At 41.0% G+C, this 20,835-nt stretch overlaps 1 protein-coding gene across 5 annotated transcripts in view; it reads left to right on the top strand.

Annotated features, from left to right (window-relative positions):
• Positions 1-20,835, top strand: part of LOC119862599 (tropomodulin-3-like) — a 46,975-nt gene that overhangs the window by 10,647 nt on the left and 15,493 nt on the right. For all 5 annotated transcript variants that reach the window (XM_038419581.2, XM_043493768.1, XM_043493766.1 and 2 more), the window contains exons 2-4: positions 3,513-3,709; positions 7,035-7,191; positions 20,517-20,639. In XM_038419581.2, the coding sequence (XP_038275509.1) occupies positions 3,584-3,709; positions 7,035-7,191; positions 20,517-20,639 (406 nt within the window). In that variant the 5' untranslated portion in view covers positions 3,513-3,583. The remainder of the gene's footprint in view (positions 1-3,512; positions 3,710-7,034; positions 7,192-20,516; positions 20,640-20,835) is intronic.

The following is a 20,835-nucleotide window of genomic DNA, read 5'->3' as shown; positions in this document are numbered from 1 at the left end:
TTATTCCCCATTTTGTAGTTGTACATTTTTGCTTTTTCCTTCCTAAGTGAAGTGCTTTGTACTTGTCTTTTTTGAATTTCATCTTGTTTAATTAAGATCAGTTCACTGACTTGTGGTGATTGTTTTGAATTCTAATCCTGTCTTCCAAAGTGCTTGCAACCCCTCCCAGCTTGGTGTCATCTGTAGATTCTTATAAGCATATTTTTCACTCCATTATCCAAGTCATTAATTAAAATATTGAAGAGTACATGACCCTATTTCCCTGTCTAGTCCATCCATTTCTTAGTGTTTTCACAGAATATTAACGCTCCCCCCCTCTGGCCAACTGTTAGACCAAGGCTGTTCCTTTAAGATAATGGGAGACCTGGCAGAAGTCACTTAATTTAACTTTACTGACACTGGTTCTGTGACATTTTTGCAGTCTCTTGAGAATTTAGCCTGTGTTTGGTCATAGTAGCTCAGCATCTGGATGTCCTAGTAATACCAAACATGCAGTCACAGAAGTATCAGTGTTACAACTAGTAATAGTTTTCTTTAGAAAAATACTAAGTTTTAATATAGTGAGATCATCCGGAAAATAGTTGTAACTATTTGAAGCACTATGTACCTGTAGCCTTTGTTAGTCTCTTCTATGTTGGCAGAAATCAAAAACTGTCATTCTTGTTAGAACAGTTGACAAGAAAATCTGGCTTAACACTACTTGCTTGTAGTACTGTTATCTATAACAGTGGTTCTCAATCAGGAGTCGGGGTCCCCTGGGGGGCTGCGAGTGGGTTTCAGGGGGTTAAACTTGCTATATCCCAGGCTAGAAAGCCAAAGCCCTGCAGTCTGGGGCCCTGAGCCCTACCATCTGGGGCTGAAGTGAAGCCTGAGCATGGGACCGGGCAATTGCTCTGCTTGCTAACCCTTAACTCTTATAACCCTTACTAAACCCTGGCTTTTATATGGAGAAAAATAGTTATTGTGGCACGCCTGGGCCATGGAGCTTTTATAGCGTGTTGTGGGGTCCTCAGAAAGAGAACAGTTGAGAACCTCTGATCTATAAAGTATATGTAGCGTGTGCCATAGAAATCTTAGCCTACGTTCCCACTGTTTGCTCAGTCTGAGAGTGTAAAACATCATGCTGACTAACGGTGACACATGCAGTGAACAAATAATCAGCAGGAAACTTCCCTTACTGTACACAAATAAGATGAAGGAATTCAGTAAACAGAGCTATAGACTAGCCAGGAGATAAGGTTGTTTTTTTAATTTATTTTTAATTTTGTTTGGTGTGTGTGTGTGGGGAAACAATGACTTATTGGCCTGACAAAGATCATGTGGCCTGGAATCAATTATAATTGCAGAAATTAAATAATGAATGCAGTGTGTTATGCAAGCATCTGCAATGGCACTTTGTGCATGCATTGGACAAATAAAACCAACGTTGACAGTTTGACTCTAGCTGCACGCACAACCTCTCTGTAGATTATTCCTGCCGGAAGCAGCAGTGGGGTTCAAGTCTGGCCAGTAGTCTTGGCCCTTTCCCCAAAGTCTGCTGTGGGATACATCTCCATGACTTTACTCTTTTGGAAAAAATCAAGTAGAATATCCCTCTCTCCTTCCACCTTCAGCTGTAGTGTTTTGCATATATGTGTGTGCACAGCTTGAGCCATCCAAATTTTTTTTTTTTTTAAGGGAGGGAAACAGATGAGCCTGTCCCCTTTTATATTCCTTAATGCACTTAAAAAAGTGGTCACTAGAAGCTGTGGGTGTGTCTACTTTAGAATGCTACAGTGACATAGCTGCTGCACTGCTGTAATGTAGACACTTACTACAGGCCTGGTCTACACTACTGCTGCCGGTTGATCTGAGCTACGTAATTTGAGATACGTTAGTAGCAGAACTCAAGTCGACGTAGCTTATATCTACTTACTGCAGGGTTCACACTACACTATGTCGACAGGAGACACTCTCCCGCCAACATGGCTTCTACTGCTCGTTGAGGTGGAGTACAGAAATCAATGGGAGAGCGCACTCCCATCAAATGAGCGTGTCTTCAGTAGACCCTCTAAATCAATGCCACTGCATTGATTGTGGCAGCACCAATTTAGCACCGTAGTGAACACAAGCCCACAGTGGTGGAAGGTGGTTCTTCAGTCACTGTAGTAAATCCACCTCTGCAAAAGGCAGTAGCTTCCACCCAACCTAGCAATGTCTACACTGGGAATTAGATTTGCTTTATATTGCATAGGGCATGAAATTTCCACAGCCCTGAGTGATGTAGTTAAGCTGACCTAACTTTGTCATGTAGACCAGGCCTGTATCTTATACACAAGCTTCATAAGAATCAATAGCTCCTTATTGCATGAGGTGGTAAGTAACTTTTGCTAGTTATAATGGAAAGTTCTGTAGGTTGCTTAAAAAAAATCTCGTTTTCAGAGTATGAAACTGAGAATAAATTATGTCTCTGGTATGCAGTTTGTTCAACTGTCAGATTATGTAGTATATTCCTGAACGTTTTAACTGTTTTGCTGGGCAGATGCTTTTTTATAACTACCTGCTCTATTTAAACCTTTTACATTAATTTTGAGTTGGGCTTGTTGTATTAAGTCAGTCCAAGTGATTTTTTAAATTCACAACTAACACATACTTGAGTCAAAATGAAGTGAGAGATATTGCAATGTTAGTCACTGGGCTTTAACTGGCCTCTTTCAAGTTTATAGAAAGGAAAAAAGCTGACACAAGGAATTCTTAATTCCTGATTCTCTATATTTGGCCTCCAGCAGGCATCCAGAAAGTAAAAATTGAATAGGTATATCTTCTGGCTACTGGTATTTAGGAAACTTAACAAGAAAAAGTTGCTAAGCATTTTGATTATCTATTTGTCTTTAATCTGACAGTCAAATGTTACTTCTAGGTATACAACTCTCTCAGCAGAAGTAGATAGCTAATTTCCTTTGCCATTATTGCTGACTCATGTCTTTATTACCTAATTAGATTGTCTCCTTTACTGTCCTTTTTCTTATCAAGCTGTAAATATGACCTCCAACAAGAAAAATATAAAATCATTCTTAACTACCTATGGAAACTTTTGATGTCCGTTGCTTGCAAAAACTAATGACAATAGGAGGCCTTAGACTAGAGAAATACTGTTCATAACTATTTTTGCCTTTTTCCAATCCTTTAGTATTGTAGCTTTGAGTGTCCTATTGATATCAGTAGAATAAGTAAAATTGGCACTATCAACGTTATCAGCCAAAACTTGAATTTTTCATGATGCAGAGTAATTTGGTCTGGGGGGGGGAGGAGGTTTGCAGATTTTTAAATTGCTACTAGGAGCCTAGCCGTGCTTAGATTGGTAATGGACATTTTATAAAAAACAGAGGGCACTTACGATATGTGCTACTGTATAACAGCAAAAATTGATGGAGGGGAAAACTTTTCTGGAGGAAATGCACTTGTACGCTTGGAAGCAACGCAGTGATTTTGAGAAAATGTCCTGAATTGTGCTCTTTTTATTATTTCTATAGCTCCATTTAAGAACAGAACTCAGTCTCTATTAGAAGTTTTAAAAGCTTAGTGACTTTCTGATACTCAAGACATGACACTTCCATTTCGAAAAGATTTGGACAAGTACAAGGATCTTGATGAGGATGACATTCTTGGCAAGCTATCAGAAGAAGAGCTGAAACAACTGGAAACTGTTCTGGATGACCTTGACCCTGAGGTGGGTATTGGGCAGCAAACATCCCCTTTTGGTGGCACTGATTAAGAAACTATGCTGACAAACTAGAGCCTCTTTTTTGAATGCATTTTATATGTACAGAAAAGGTTTTCTAATCTACTAAAGAAACAATACTAAAAATAAAGACTCCATATCTCAGAGCTGTTTATTTCCTGTCTGCAACATGAAAACAACCAATGTAAAGCAAAATGACCATGAAGACCTTTTTGGGAATAATACATAATTATAGAAAGAAAAATTAGTTGGTGGTGTTCCTGAAGGAAATTCTTTGTTTGAAAATGTTTCTAGTTTTATTATTCTGTTTCCAACATGTATTGATCACCTTGTTCTTGTACCCTGGGTGGCCTTCTCTGTTGCATGTACTGATGTAGTATGATGAGGGGAAGGGTCGTCTTCTTCTGCCTCCCAGTCCTGTTCTTTAGCTAGATTTGGGTTCTAGTTCCAGCTGTCAATTTAGGTTTAAGATTGATATAATCTCTGTAGACTTGTGACATTCAGTCATATTGTAATATACTAGTCAGTGTTGAATAATTGTAGTAGAAAGAAAAGGAGTACTTGTGGCACCTTAGAGACTACCAAATTTATTTGAGCATAAGCTTTCGTGAGCTACAGATCACTTCATCTGATGCATTCAGTGGAAAATACAGTGGGGAGATTTATATACATAGAGAACATGAAACAATGGGTGTTACCATATACACTGTAAGGAGACTGATCACTTAAGGTGAGCTATTACCAGCAGGAGAGCAGGGGGGGACCCTTTGTAGTGATGATCAAGGTGGGCCATTTCCAGCGGTTGACAAGAACATCTGAGGAACAGTGTGGGGGGGAGGGGGGGAAACATGGGGAAATAGTCTTACTTTGTGTAATGACCCATCCACTCCCAGTCTCTATTCAAGCCTAAGTTAATTGTATCCAGTTTGCAAATTAATTCCAATTCAGTAGTCTCTCGTTGGAGTCTGTTTTTGAAGTTTTTTTGTTGAAGGATAGCCACTTTTAGGTCTGTAATAGTGACCAGAGAGATTGAAGTGTTCTCCGACTGGTTTTTGAATGTTATAATTCTTGACATCTGATTTTGTGTCCATTTAGTCTTTTACATAGACTGTCCAGTTTGACCAATGTACATGGCAGAGGGGCATTGCTGGCACATGATGGCATATATCACATTGGTAGATGCGCAGGTGAACGAGCCTCTGATAGTGTGGCTGATGTGATTAGGGCCTATGATGGTGTCCCCCGAATAGATATGTGGACACAGTTGGCAACGGGCTTTGTTGCAAGGATAGCTTCCTGGGTTAGTGGTTCTGTTGGGTGGTGTGTGGTTGCTGGTGAGTATTTGCTTCAGATTGGGGGGGCTGTCTGTAAGCAAGGACTGGCCTGTCTCCCAAGATCTGAGAGTGATGGGTCGTCCTTCAGGATAGATTGTAGATCCTTGATGATGCGTTGGAGAGGTTTTAGTTGGGGGCTGAAGGTGATGGCTAGTGGCCTTTATTTTCTTTGTTGGGCCTGTCCTGTAGTAGGTGACTTCTGGGTACTCTTCTGGCTCTGTCAATCTGTTTCTTCACTTCAGCAGGTGGGTATTGTAGTTGTAAGAATGCTTGATAGAGATCTTGTAGGTGTTTCTGTGTCTGAAGGGATGGAGCAAATGTGGTTGTATTGTAGAGTCTGGCTGTAGACAATAGATCGTGTGGTGTGGTCTGGGTGAAAGCTGGAGGCATGTAGGTAGGAATAGCGGTCAGTAGGTTTCTGGTATAGGGTGTTTATGTGACCATCGCTTATTAGCACCATAGTGTCCAGGAAGCAGATCTCTTGTGTGGACTGGTCCAGGCTGAGGTTGATGGTGGGATGGAAATTGTTGAAATCATGGTGGAATTCCAATTTCCATCCCACTATGGTGCTAATAAGCGATGGTCACATAAACACCACCCTATACCTCACCTCCCCCCCCCCCCCCCAACTGTTCCTCAGAGTTCTTGTCAACTGCTGGAAATGGCCCACCTTGATTATCACTACAAAAGGGTCCCTCCCCCCCCCCCCCCCCGGCTCTCCTGCTGGTAATAACTCACCTTAAGTGATCGGTCTCCTTACAGTGTGTATGGTAACACCCATTGTTTCATGTTCTCTATGTATATAAATCTCCCCACTGTATTTTCCACTGAATGCATCTGATGAAGTGAGCTGTAGCTCGTGAAAGCTTATGCTCAAATAAATGTTAGTCTCTAAGGTGCCACAAGTACTCCTTTTCTTTTTGCGAATACAGACTAACATGGCTGCTACTCTGAAATCGGTAGCAGAGTATTCTTGTGGAATGCCAGTAGTTGCGTATGGTTGCTTACTACTTATGTTGGTGGTGTGAATAATTTTTAACTGTGGGGAAATGGTCAAAACTTTTTTTTTCCAAAAATGACCATCTGAAATCTCTCCCCTTTCTAATGTACTGCTCCCTCCTTTCTATTCACATTTCTTCCATTTTTTTTCTGACTTTCTCCTTTAATTCACATCATACCAGCAGTTGCAGAAGGCCTTGAGTAAGATCAAGTCTCTTGCACAAAAGTGCTTCCCCATGTTGTTGGTTGCTGGCTGAGTTGGCTAGAATAGACAGTTGTCTTGTGAATTTGGAAAATTGTGGATACCTTCCTGACTGAGCATCCAATGTGCAAATGGGGTGAGTGTTTTTATTCACTCCTCCCCATGCAAGTGAAGGGCACATTCATATTGAAAGGAAATGTGAAATGACTACTGTGTGAGTCTAGAACAGGGGTCGGCAACTTTTGGCATGCGGCCCGCCAGGGTAAGCCCATGACGGGCTGGGATGGTTTGTTTACCTGCCACATCTACAGGTTCGGCGGATTGCAGCTCCCACTGTCCGTATTTCGCTGTCCCAGGCCAGTGGGGGCTACGGGAAGTGGCACGGGCCAAGGGATGTGCTGGCTGCTGCTTCCCACAGCCCCTATTGGCCTGGAGCGATCGGCTGAACCTGCAGATGCGGCAGGTAAATAAACCAGCCCGGCCCGCCAGGGGGCTTACCCTGGCAGGCTGCGGGCCAAAGGTTGCCGATCCGTGGTCTAAAAGCTCTGGTGGTACTCAAGCTTAACTGTTTCAGTTTCTTAAAAACACTAACAATGCACAATATGCAATCCATTGTATGTAGACCTGGACTCCAAAAATAAATATTGGAGGGAGGATCAAGATTTTCTGAAAAATAGAGTAGAGTGAATTTGATTTTCAAAAAGATTGAATTGAAGCTGACAACTTGTATACCATGACTTTTGAAGCTTTGTCCTGGTTCTTCCTTTTTGTTTTGTAGAATGCACTTTTGCCAGCAGGCTTCCGACAGAAAGACCAGACTACTAAAAAGGCCTCAGGTGCTTTTGACAGAGAGGGACTCCTTGCTTATTTGGAGAAGGAAGCACTGGAACAAGAAGACAGGGAGGATTTTGTTCCTTTTACAGGGGAAAAGAAAGGTAAGAATGTCCTTAGCCAGCATGTTGACACACATTCAGGAATGGATTTTACTGGTGTGATGCGTGGGCTGTTTTGACATTCTTCTTTGGGTGGAATAGCCAGCAACTCCCCTCGGCCAGTTTATTTGAAATGTCATTCTCCCTGTCAGTAGTTGGAAATGCTCCTATAGCTTACATCACCAGTGCTCCAGAGAATTGCTTATAGACGATCTCATTAATAATTTGATATTATATTGGAATACAACAAGAAAATTTCATTGAAACCACATTATCTAGTGGTCTAAGCACAATATCAGGAGCCAGGAAGTCCTGAATTCAGGTTCCAGGCCTCCCACTTATCTGCTAGGAACTGCTTTCTGCTTCCTCTATCTCTAAAACAGGAATTCTTACCTCAGAAAGGTGTCATTAGTTATTGTTTGTATAGTGATTTGAAAATTGTACACGTATTGTAGAGTAATAAAACAAACTATATATTACAAATAAAGCCACCCTTATAACACTGCAGAAGTAGTAGAGGGGTCTATCATGGTGGTGGGGAAAGAGAAGAAAGACTGTAAATAGGAGGGCCACTAGTGGTCTTATTAAAAGCCACCTGGCATTGAAGAGCAGTAAAAATGAGGGATGGCTGTGACTGATTTAAAAGGCAAAGCTTTTCTACAGCGTGGAGCCCAGTACAGCAAAAGGCATTATTGCCTTCCAATCCCAGATGAGATGGTAGGATTCCTAGCAGAAAAATGGCCCAGAGCAAATTTAAATTTGTTACCCATGAAATTGTATTATGAGAAGGTTCATGCCTCATTTGTATTCTATTAGTGAATCAAGTTTCTGGTTTAAAAATATTTTTAGTACTTGCTGTTACTCTGCATTTTAGGAAAGTTGTGTTAGGTTGAAATTTTATTTGGAATACTTTAAAAAAAGACAACACAAGACATGCTTACATCACAAAGAAAATATTGCAGATGAAAATGCGTATCTGGAGTTTTTTCCACCAAATGCATCCGATGAAGTGAGCTGTAGCTCACGAAAGCTTATGCTCTAATAAATTTGTTAGTCTCTAAGGTGCCACAAGTACTCCTTTTCTTTTTGCGAATACAAACTAACACGGCTGCTACTCTGAAACCTATAATAAGAGTGTGTATGATTTTATTTATATATGCATACCCATGCTCAAAGCTGATTCTGGTATCTAACCATTCCTATTGGCATAAATTATGTGTACAGTTCAAATATAGCACTTGGAGATAGTGAAGAAAGTTTCCCTGTAAATCAACTCTGCTTCCCAGTAATTTAAGAAAATGTCCAAGTGTCCGTGTCCTGGAGTACGATTTAGAATCAAAGTAAGTTTTCAAGTGTTTCTGACACTTCTAAAGCTTGGCTACAAATCACTATTGTCAAACAAATGTAAGCACAGAAAAAACGTAATGGCTAACGTGAAAGTATATTCAGAAATGCTACTTACTCATAAAGCCTCTGGAACTGAAATAATTAAGATTGTTGGTTTTATTTTTAAAAAAAAAAAACACAAGATTTTGATCAACAGCTCTGTGGTTTTGTCCTTATGGAACAGTTTCTTCCCTGGCCCAGATTTAAAATTGAGCCTGTCAATCTGTCCCCGTTCATACATTATAAACTGATTATGTTGGAAGGAATCAATGGACTTCAATGAATTCAATATTTTTCCTTTTTGGCTGGGGGGGGGAAAGTTCCTGTTCTACTATTTGGTGCTTTCAGGCTCTGTTTTTCAACTGTATCTTGTATTCATTGGTTCAAAACACTAGATTCTAGCTTATCTGTTGGTGAATGAACAGCTGGTTCTGGATTTTCAGACTTTTCTGTACATTAACCTGCTTAATTTGCATATGCAATTATTGATTGCACATAGCAATTAGATGCAGACGTTTGGGTGAATATTTTCATATATAATGCCTGCAACTACAAAAACCACAACCTCTTCTGCTTTTACTGGCTTGTATTTGAGTCTTTAGTATGCTATTTAACCTATCTTGTTCTGTGTTTCTAATCTTAGTCAGGTTTCCCAGCACATAGTGCAAACAGTTAAAGGGTAAAAGGTGACTGAGAGAAGTCCTTTGGGTTTCCTTACCCTAAAGGCCTTGTTTCTAGTCTAGCTGAGAAAGGTTAGACATGGCTCCCTCTGGACCTCGTGGAAGCAGTCCTTAAATTGGCTGGAAAGATCTAAGAGAGTAATAAAAGTAATGTTCTATTCTCTTTACTCCACTTACCACCCAGCCTGATAACTCTGCCTCCTCAGATTTCCCAGCTCTTGCTGGTCTGGAGAAGATGTTTTAAATATGGTTTCACTCAGTTAGGGGAATGCCTTCTAAAGTTCCTCCGGCTTTCTTGTTGTCAGCTTTGTAGACCAAAGCCATTCGATTAATTCTGGAAAATAGAAGGATCCAGCTGTAGTATAAATCATAGTGAATAAAGATCAAATGTCACTTCCTTTATGTAATGAAGTGTTACTAGTGGCAACAAGCTGTTCAGATATAGCAGTGTCATGCCAGTGTAGCCATTAAAGATCTCTTCACTCCTAAAAAAAAAAAAAAAAAAAAGTGTTCTTATTAAATAACCTTCCATATCTTTTTCCTTTAGTTTTCAAGGAAAAAGATAAGCTTAATTTAAAAAAGGAGTAAATGGAAAGAATATATTAAAAATATTGTAAAAAGTGAAACTAGGCACTTTTCAACAAAATGAGAGCTATGAAAACAGAATTTTTGCAGTGTATAGTAGTGAGGAATTTTATGCACATCTTGGACAGCATAATTCTTTGTTACTCCTTTCTCCAGACCCCACCCTCCAGCTCTGGTTTTATGATTGGGGGGGATGGGAGGGGATTTTTTTCCTTGCATGGGAGAGTGATGCTGACTGTCAAAATTCAACCTTAGCTTGCTGCCACGTTTAGACTAAGATTTTCAAAAAGTTGACTGATTTTAGATACTTTAATTTTTGGGTACATAGCCTGAGACTTTAAGGGAACCTGATTTTCAGAAACTCTTCCCAGCATTCTTTAAAAAAACAAAAACAAAACAAAACACCCACACCTTCACCAGGGGTGTAGCTACCAGTGCTGAGAGCACAGCTTCCAGCGCTGGTGCACTATCTCCAATTGCGCTTTACAGTGCTAAAACTTTCTCACTCAGGGAAGTGAAAAAACACCCCTCTGAGTGCAGCAAGTTCAGTGCTGTAAAGTGCCAGTGTAGACAAGCCCTCAGAGTAACAGACAAACTTAAAACTTCAGTGAACTCAGTCTGAATAGATGGAAATGAGATGTGGGGTGGTGAGGAATGGGAATCTTGCTTAGCTGTTCAATTAACCTAGCTTGACAATGTTTCACACTCATCTTGTGACAAATCATTCTTGTCTAACGTGAGTTCAAGCTTATATTTTTACCAGGAATCTAAACTAGCTGGAATAAATTCTGATTTGGGCTGCTTCTGCCTCCCTATGTGCCGTTTTGTTGGGACAGAGACTTTACTAGCAAATACAATAGAATAGAAACTGGTCTGAGTCTTGTGTCTAACTCTCTAAATTTTTACTTAATTAGATGGGAAATCTATCCAGTTCTCTCTCTCCCCCAAAAATACAAATCACCCTATCCTGTTTTACAGGGGCGGGCAAACTTTTTGGCCCAAGGGCCACATTGGGTTTCGGAAATTGTATGGAGGGCCGGTTAGGGGAGGGGGTCGTGACCTGGCCCCCACCTCCTATCTGCATGCCCCTCCCCCTGACCCCTACCCCATCCACACATCCCCACTCACCGCCCCCAGACCCTCACCCCAACTGCCCCCCGCTGCCCCATCCAACCCCCCCTCCTTCTTGACTCCTCCCCCCCGGGACCTCTGCCCCCATTCAACCTCCTGTTCCCACCCCAACCCCTATCCACACTCCCGCCCTCTGACCACCACCCTGAACTCCCCTGCCCTCTATCCAACCCCCGCCCCGCTCCGTGTCCCCTTACCGCGCTGCCTGGAGCACTGGTGGCTGGTAGTGCTACAGCCGCGCCGCCTGTCTGGAGCCGCGTCACGCCGCCACCGCGCAGCACTGAGCACCGGGTCACGCCAGGCTCTGCAGCTGCGCTGCCCCAGGAGCTCACAGCCCAGCCACCCAGAGCATTGCGCTGGCGGCAGAGCGAGCTGAGGCTGCGGGGGAGAGGGGACACAGCGGGGGAGGGGCCAGGGGCTCAGGGACTAGGCAGGAGGGTCCTGCAGGTCAGATGTGGCCCACGGGCCATAGTTTGCCCACCTCCTGCTATTTTATATAAATCTCCTTCACCAATAAGCTATCTTGATTATAGGAAGCTTTACAAAAAGCCTATTTTCTATGGGATGCTTATTTTAATGATCCCACCTTGTGCTGTAATCCTAGTGGATCTCGTAAGCTAATCAGGACTGTGCAGGGAACATGTGTCCACTCAAAGGTTCATCAATACCATTTCAATCTGGAGTCAGTTCTGAACTGATGTTCAGCGTGATGTTGGGGGCTTCTGTGCTGACATTATTCAAGTATCAGAGTAGCAGCCGTGTTAGTCTGTATTCGCAAAAAGAAAAGGAGAACTTGTGGCACCTTAGAGACTAACAAATTTATTAGAGCATAAGCTTTCGTGAGCTACAGCTCACTTCATCATTATTCAAATAGTATATGATGGGAGACCTTAAATACAATATCCTGGCCATGCACAGACCCTGGTAACTTATACTCTGCCTGCCTAAATTCCCCTGCTGTTTGAATTGAATATGGTGTTCTCCTTCACTCGTGTCTGAAATAATTTAGGGTTGACGTGCACTGTTAAACAACTGCATGATTAACCCCAGGGTTGTAACATGTCACGATTCCTCTACAGTTTAGTACCTTTACCTACCTCATTGTCTTGTGAAACTTGATGAGCTTGAAATCGTATTGTAAAGCACTTGGAGGTAATGGGAGAAACAGGGCCATAGTAGTGTGAAGCATAACAAATCATATGTAAAACGAGTACAGAATACTCTTTCTAGTGCTTGGCTTTGTTTCTAAAAGCGTACTATCAAACACCCATCCCTTCTAAAAAAATGACTTTGTTTTCAACCGGTTTTAAGAACTTGAAAGTCACATACTGTTCTGATTAAGTTTTGAAACATACAATAAGCCATTGTTGCCTGAAGAAATAATTCAGGCAAAAGATTGATGTAACACATTTTTCTTCCAGGAAGTGTCACTTTAAAAAGCTGCAGTAACTTCAGAACAAGTAGCTGTATGTCTCCCTGCAAAAAGGCAAAAGCTCAAGGCTGGGAGTAAGGAGATCTGGGTTTTGTTCCTGGCTGTGAAACCAGTGTGTTTTTGGGCAAGCCACTTAACATCTCATTATCACATTTCACCATTAGGGAAGCAGGCACTTGCCTACCCGCATAGGGTGATGTGAAGATTAATTTATTAATGCTTGCATCCCCTCTGAAATCATCATGTGGAAGGTGCTATGGTCTGTCTTAATATTTAGCTAATATTTTGTAAACTAGGCTTTGCATCATTTTTCTAGTCCTTCCCTCCAATCACCTCCCCACTCACTGCATTCTTACTATGGCTTCTTCACCTCATGGATTGGTTGGTCATAAAACATTGTTTCTGCTTTAACATAACAGTAAATATGTTAGACTAAAAACTCTAACTGTATGCATTATTTATCTGGATTGACCCAGGTCACTTGGCTTAAGTTGATTTAAATTTACTCTTGGCCTTTTTAGCATCAAGAATTATTCTGCAGGAAAATTCCCCCAATTGTAATTATACCCAATTTTGTCTTTCAGACAAATGGCTGGTCTTTAAAGGAAATTTAGGGAACTATTCTGTGAAATGTGAGAGAGATTAAAGGGGGTGGGGGTGGGGGACAGTGGTTTTGTGAGGTGAACTTACATGCCTAAAGATGCTTTGAGTTTAAGAGGAGGTGAAAGTTTAACAAATTGACATTTGGTTAAGTGCTGTTGTATTGCAAGACACTTTTACATGAAAGCTAGCATGAGAAAATGGATTTATGTAGCTGGGATTTGGAAAAATACACAAGTGCCTTTCAGAATTTTATTCTAATGAAGAATAAGTAGTAAATATTGTTTCTGAATGGCCCCATGGCTCTGTGAGGAAGAGATTTATCACCTGTATTTTACAAAGCTGGCATTCATTTGTGTTCAAAAGATGCGTACGAGAAGGTTGACAAGCCAAAGCATTTCTCCATTATTAAAATAAAGGAAAATGGTGGATACAATCTTGAATGTTGATTTGATGAAATATTTAATCTTGAAGGGCATGAAGATATGTTCAGTTTTATTGCCCTTATTTTTCTTTGTTCTGTAAGGAATCATTAGGACAGAGTAAATACTGTTCAGTTGTCCTCTGTTCCCAACAGATGCTTTGGTCCCAGGATTAGTATACAATGAAATTGATTTGGAGTCCAATCTTCTTGATGTACAGTTTGTCAATTACCACTAACTTCAATGAGTTGATGGTGTTTGGCACCTTGCAGGATTGGCCCTTAATGAGTGGGTAGAGGGGAAACGAGCTGTAGCTCACAAAAGCTTATGCTCAAATAAATTTGTTAGTCTCTAAGGTACCACGAGTACTCCTTTTCTTTTTGCGAATACAGACTAATGTGGCTGCTACTCTGAAACCTGCTTTAATATGGGGGACACATGTGAGTACTGATCAATACACTACTGTATTTATTAAAAGCCAGAGGCAATATAGCATGTCTGTTGAAACCTAGACTAGTTGCCATCATGCATAGAATCATAGTACATAAAATGAGATTAGAAGGCATGGGGAAGTCGAAGTACATTCTGTAGCCTGGAAAGTTTGGGTTACAACTGATCCTAAATGCAATAGCAGGAAGCAAACAAAATAGATTGATCAAGATAAATAAGCAAAAAGAAAAGGAGTATTTGTGGCACCTTAGAGACTAACAAATTTATTTGAGCATAAGCTTTCGTGAGCTACAGCTCACTTCATCAGATGCATTCGGTGGAAAATACAGTGGGGAGATTTATATACACAGAGAACATGAAACAATGGGTATTACCATACACACTGTAACGAGAGTGATCAGGTAAGGTGAGCTATTACCAGCAGGAGAGTGGGGGTGGGGGAAGGGGAACTTTTTATAGTGATAATCGAGTTGGGCCATTTCCAGCAGTTGACAAGAACATCTGAGGAACAGCGGGGGGGAAATAGTTTTACTATGGGTAATGACCCATCCACTCCCAGTCTTTATTCAAGCCTAAGTTAATTGTATCCAGTTTGCAAATTAATTCCAATTCAGCAGTCTCTCGTTGGAGTCTGTTTTTGAAGCTTTTTTGTTGAAGGTTAGCCACTCTTAGGTCTGTGATCGAGTGAGCAAAGAGACTGAAGTGTTCTCCGACTGGTTTTTGAATGTTATAATTCTTGACGTCTGATTTGTGTCCATTTATTCTTTTATGTAGAGACTGTCCAGTTTTGCCAATGTACTTGCAGAGGGGCATTGCTGGCACATGATGGCATATATCACATTTGTAGACGTGCAGGTGAACAAGCCTCTGATAGTGTGGCTGATGTGATTAGGCCCTATGATGGTGTCTCCGTGTAGACTATTGAATAGATATGTGGACACAGTTGGCAATGGGCTTTGTTGCAAGATAGATAAATATTTCAGTGGTGTTCAAATACTAACCATTTCTATAATCTACCTTTTTTTATATCACGTTGTTTATTAAATACTGAAGTATCCCGTGGTTTCCAAATAAGCAAAGTCTGTCACATTTCATCATGCGATCAAACCTTTAAAACATGGAATATTCCCAGATAGTCAAAGAAATGGTTTTCATAGCTCTCATGGGTTGATGTGCAGATGTGTCTTTTTAAAAGTGCTTGTGTTAGTGTGCGTGTATAAAGAAAAAATATCCCCAAAGCTCTCTTGGCAGCGGGCCTCTAGTTAGATCATTGTTTCCTAAGACACAGAGGTCTTATCCTTGAAGTAACTGAACAATACACTAAATTGTCTTGAAGTATTTGCTCATTACCTGAAAAATTAAGCTGCTTTCACATGTGCAATGTACATGTGAACAGACATGATTACTGGTCTTGGCGAGATGAGGTTTGTTGGAAATGTTCTCACAAAGGCTCCGTCTACACAAGTCCTTTACCTGGTTTACACCCAAAACTGCTTCTAGCACAGTTAAGCCGGATGGATTGGACTGGGCCTAACAATGTTAGAACAATTTAAAAATTGTTCCCTGCTGCCTCAGCAAGTGCTGAAGAGTAAGGAAGAAGCCTGAGGCTGCAAGTAAAGGGCAGGTGCAATAGTCCTCACTCTGACCTCTTCATTTTTGTGTTTTTTGACCAGACCAACCAGGCACATTTTTAATTTATAAAAACAGATTTTGTTTTTCATAAAAATTTCTCTACTTTTCTATTCCTCCCAAACTAGTTTGCAGGTTATCCTAAAGGGCTCAAGTGTGGCACAGGGGGCATTGAGAGTCTTCAGCAGGCCCTCTGCTAGAGTGAATTTTATCCTGAGAGAGAGACAACCATCTTCTTCCTTCCTCTCTGACATCCCCCCTCCTTTTAAACAGGTTCCTAGACTGTGGTGCACGAAGCACTTGCAGGGGGTCTATGGAAAGGTAGCTGGTCACCCCATGCTGGACCCCCTCCTCCTCTGCCTCTAGCTATGAGAAGCAGAAGGGGAGATGAAATAAAGAGCCAAAGCTTGGGGGTCGGGGGGAGGGAATCGCAGCGCTTACTGCATTAAAGGCAGCTAAACATCCATTCCTTACATTACTTTCCATGGCAACGTTTGCTGTAGTTGCCACAAGGATGTTAAAAAGAAAAGGAGTACTTGTGGCACCTTAGAGACTAACAAATTTATTAGAGCATAAGCTTTCGTGAGCTACAGCTCACTTCATCGGATGCATCCGATGAAGTGAGCTGTAGCTCACGAAAGCTTATGCTCTAATAAATTTGTTAGTCTCTAAGGTGCCACAAGTACTCCTTTTCTTTTTGAGAATACAGACTAACACGGCTGCTACTCTGAAACAAGGATGTTATGCATTCATGAATGCGCCGTAAAACCAGCTCTGTTAAGAAGTGATCTAAACTATGCAAGTTTGAGAAACTGTGACTTAAATGATAAACTAACCAAAGGTTGATCACACACATGCAGGGGCATTGAAACAGGGGATCAGGAGGCTATGGCCCCCCCCACACTTTTTACTGGCCGTAAGGGTGAGTGACGGGGGAAGGGGCGGGGTCTTGGAGGAAGGGCAGTCCAGGGGCAGGACCTCTGGGGGAGCGGCAGAACGGGTAGAGGGGAAAGGGCAGGGTGGGGGTGGGGCCACGGTTTGGGCATCTGTGGACACTCTCCTCCCTTTTATGGTGCTTCCACAGCTCCTGCACAAGTACAACTTCTAGCTTTGCTCTAAAGACCTACTAACAAAAATATATCCAGCAGAAGCCAGTGTTTGACTCCTTCATTTGAAAACTTTATTAAAGCACACTTTCTGAACTTACTAGACAGAGAAATGTACACAAAGCTGTACCATCTCACAAACCTTTGCCCGCTTTTCTTCCATTTAGCTCAAATCCCCGCCTCCTTATTTTAAAAAGTAGATGAGAGCGCTGACTTCCAGAGTCTGATAGAGTCCAATGGGAAGATTGTCAGAGGAACAATATGTACTGGCAGTTTCAGAATATGAAGAATTAAAACTTAAATAGTTGTACAAGCTTGTTTCATATCACCTTATATCTATACAAATATGGACTTTTGTGCTGATAAAACCGGTTCAAAAATTGCATAAAGTCCTGAGGTGCCCTGGGGATTGTGGGTTTTTAGCAGGAAGTCACCGTTCACAGAAAAAGCCCACTTAGTATGTGGGGGAGGGGAAATGAACAGGAAACCCACTGACTCTCTGCAGATTAAATGTGACATGCTTATGCATTCACTTCTTTAACAAGCCTGCAGTTACTTAGAAAACAAAACTTTACCTCCTTTCAGTTTTCAGGGTTTTTTTCCCTTTTGGGTTCTGAAGTTCTGAGGCTTATTTGCCAATCTGTAAATGTTATCAAGTGCCTCATCTTAATTAAAATTATTTATTCAAAATAACTGCAACAATAGATATCATACTCTATAAAATCCTGCATATCCTGCCCTGGATGATCCACAGGTTATTTAAAACGTGACCAAGCAAGTGACGTGTTTTCCCATATATTAACATTTATTAGTAGATGGGGTATTAGCAGACGATCATTTTGGTTCTCAGCTGACAAAAATCTAATCAACGCTTTTACATCAGATATCACTTAATACCCCCAAATCTCCCATTCATTCCAAGGTTCTGTTCCGTATGAATCAGGAGTGTAACATCACTTTTTCTTGATTGCTCTGTGGGCATCAAGGATCACATAGCATCTATAAAAGAGCCAGGAGGAGTGCATTACCGACTACTATATCATGACTATATTCAGTACAGTAGTGTAAAAAAAAAATAGGTTTGCTTTCCACTTTCAGATGTGCACTGAACATCCCATGAGTTAATGTTCCCTATTGTACAACTCCCCAAAATGAGAATACTTAGAAATGAAAATGCTTCATGATGCTGGCACTGGTTTGTTTGTGGCTTAGGGTGCCTTGTTATACCAACTACATCTATGTGGAGGAAAACCAAAAATCAATAGACTGCTCTTTAATCTGTTGCTGTGGTGGTGCATCAATGCATTATAGAGAGCACAGCAAACAACCATAATCGTTTGTGGGGAATTTTACTGCTGCCTGTGTTCACTGTAGCATGTGGATTCTGCCTTAATGCATTAGATTCTGAATTTTAAAACCCAAGTTGTTTAAACATCCCAAAATTCAAAACAAAAACACACCAATAAAATCCCATGTCACTGAGGTATTTAAAAAGTCTAAACTTAGTCTCATTCCAAACAGCAAGTTACAAATATTTATATTCAAAATGAGGAAAATATCTCTGATGATTGGCTTGTGACCTACCTAGCCTGCCCCTGGTGCACGATGGGCTGTCACAGTGGAGCTGGACTAACTAGCATGACTGAGGAATCTGAAAAAAAAAAATTTTTATGAGACTGTTGAATAAGGTACATATTGCTAATGTGGAATTGAGATTTTTTTATGGTGTGGTTACCTAATAGTATTGAAATGGTCCTAACTAAGTTCTAAGTTTGGATGTTAATGTGAATAGTATTGTAGCACTTCCCAAGGACCTAATGTCCTTTGCAAGAAGAGTGACTGAAAGACGCACTAGATTTATGGCATATTACAACAATCTGTAACCCACTAACAACCCCTCCTCCCCCAAACTGCTTTTTTCCTCCCCTGCCCACTTCCTTTTCCGCCTGTGACTGGCGGTGTTAATGGGCCACTTCACTTGAATGGTCCCTGAAATATGCGTTAACTACTTATACTAAACAGTCTGTTCCACCTTGTAGTTAACAATGACTAAGGTTAAGATTTTGTCAGTTTTTTTTAGTAAAACTCAGGGACAGATCACAGCTCTGTGAATTGTTTGTTGCCTGTCCCTGACTTTTACTAAAAATAATTGGGGGGGGAGGAGAAGAAGGAAGGAATGACAGGCTGAGCCCCATGGGAGGGGACTGATAGCCCCAACCCCACTGCGGGGAGGGAGGGAATGGGAATGAGGATGAACTGCTCCTGCCAAAGTGTCAGGGAGGGGGGCACATGGCCCCTGCACCGGCTGAAGCCATGGGGAGAGGGTGCACAGCCCAGCTCTGGCTGAAGCTGTGCAGCAGGGGACAGGCAGGGGGGCACGTGGCTCTGGCCTCCGGCCAAAGCCGTGGGGATGGGGCACATGGCCAGGCATTGTCCCACCTGCTGACATCTGAAGCTGAAGTCACGGAGGTCTGGTAAAGTCACAGAATCGATGTCCTCCATGACTAACCATAAATAAGCAGTCCCACCCAATGAAACCCTCCTTTGGGCTGAAAGAAGGGGAATGGATGGCTAGCACTTGCCATATTCTACCAATATTAATTGCCTTCCTGTTTTTTCCATAATTGTTTCTGTAGTAAGGAAATATGCTCTTAAGTTTTAAAAGTAAAGTTTTATATAAATTTTAGCGATACCTAGTCTAGTGCTAGTTTTTAATAGTGATTTCAGGTTCGTTAGAAGGGGGAAAACATCACTAAAGGCATGTAACAAATCACTATTCTGTTTTCAAGTGTTTCCTTTTTCACTTAACTCCAGGAAATTAAATGAATGTCTATATTAAATAGTGGAGAATCATATTAGGCATATTAACGAGAGCTTTAGCCTCTGCAGCCTTAAATGTCAAGTTCCAAAGGCGCTCATTGCTTTTGAGTGTGTATTTTTGTGTGTAATAAATGTAATATATGTACATATTAGTGTACATTAATAATAAAATATATGTACACTATGTATTTTATGTGAACTACCCAGAGTACTATTTATACTGCACATTCTCTAAAAATAACTTCTCCCATCTTCCATCTGCAATAACTGAGAAACCAGTGCGCAATCAGTAGTTGCTTATTCTAACTAGTGTTTTTTTCATTGACCCTGCTACAAGGCCTACCTCAGTTTAGAAAAGAGCATCCTTGGGTATGCAAATATCTAAAAAATTTAGTTTGCCTTTTCAGTTTCTTCAGATGCTATTCATGTATGTTGCCCTTGATTTGGACTGCTCAGATAGGGGCTTTTTTCATTTTAAAGCCCTTGCATCCAAAATCAGAAGCAGAATATGCATCACTAAAAATAAAATGAATACATTTTAATCTGAAACTTCAGACAAGGTTTGGTATCTCTCCTACCTGATGAGTCCAAGTTAGAACTCTTCCAGGTAGTGGTCTCTCCTGGTGCAGTTAGTAATATCGGTCACTGTAAATCCTGAAGCACTACTAGAGAGGTGAATGTAGAGAAAACTTAATATAAATGGAAAATAAAATATTAGCAAATATTTATCTTGCTTTAAAAGATGAATATTGAGGGTTGGGATACCACATTACTTACAATGCCAGATCTTCATGTTTGTTTTCCCATCACCGCACCCTCTTTCTCACTCCAACTCTCCAAAAACAAATTAGGCAGAAATTAATTCCAGCATACTTGATCAAATCAGCCCCTTTGCCGTTAGCATTCTTGGGTTTGGTGGGCTGATTTCAGTCTTCTAGCTAGTGACGGTTCATACTTGTTTTTATAAGGCAGTAGTTCAGGCTGGAGAACTTGTGTGTGTATATGTATAATATGGTGAGATGAGTAAAACTGAATAACCATATAATACAAAGGAATTTCAGATTCTTTATTTCTCCCCTACACACAGGGAAAATATTTATCCCCAAACAGAAGCCTGTACAGTCTTTCATAGAAGAAAAAGTCTCTCTTGATCCAGAACTGGAGGAAGCTTTGACAAGTGCCACAGATACAGAACTGTGTGACCTTGCAGGTTAGTTTTTTGAAGCATGGGTGTGTGTGTGCATTTCATAAAAGCCTGATCCTCTGTAGTAAATATTATTGTATCTTTGTCATCTGAAACCTGGCAAAGCCTGAAGGACTTTACTGCTTCATGAAATCTAGTTGTCTTAGAAACTGAACCATGTCATGTTACACATTGTTGTAGGTTTGTAGAAAAAGCATTGCAC

The sequence above is a fragment of the Dermochelys coriacea genome, chromosome 10 (assembly GCF_009764565.3).
Source record: "Dermochelys coriacea isolate rDerCor1 chromosome 10, rDerCor1.pri.v4, whole genome shotgun sequence".
Lineage (NCBI taxonomy): Eukaryota > Metazoa > Chordata > Testudines > Dermochelyidae > Dermochelys > Dermochelys coriacea.
This window is presented reverse-complemented; position numbering and strand designations above follow the sequence as displayed.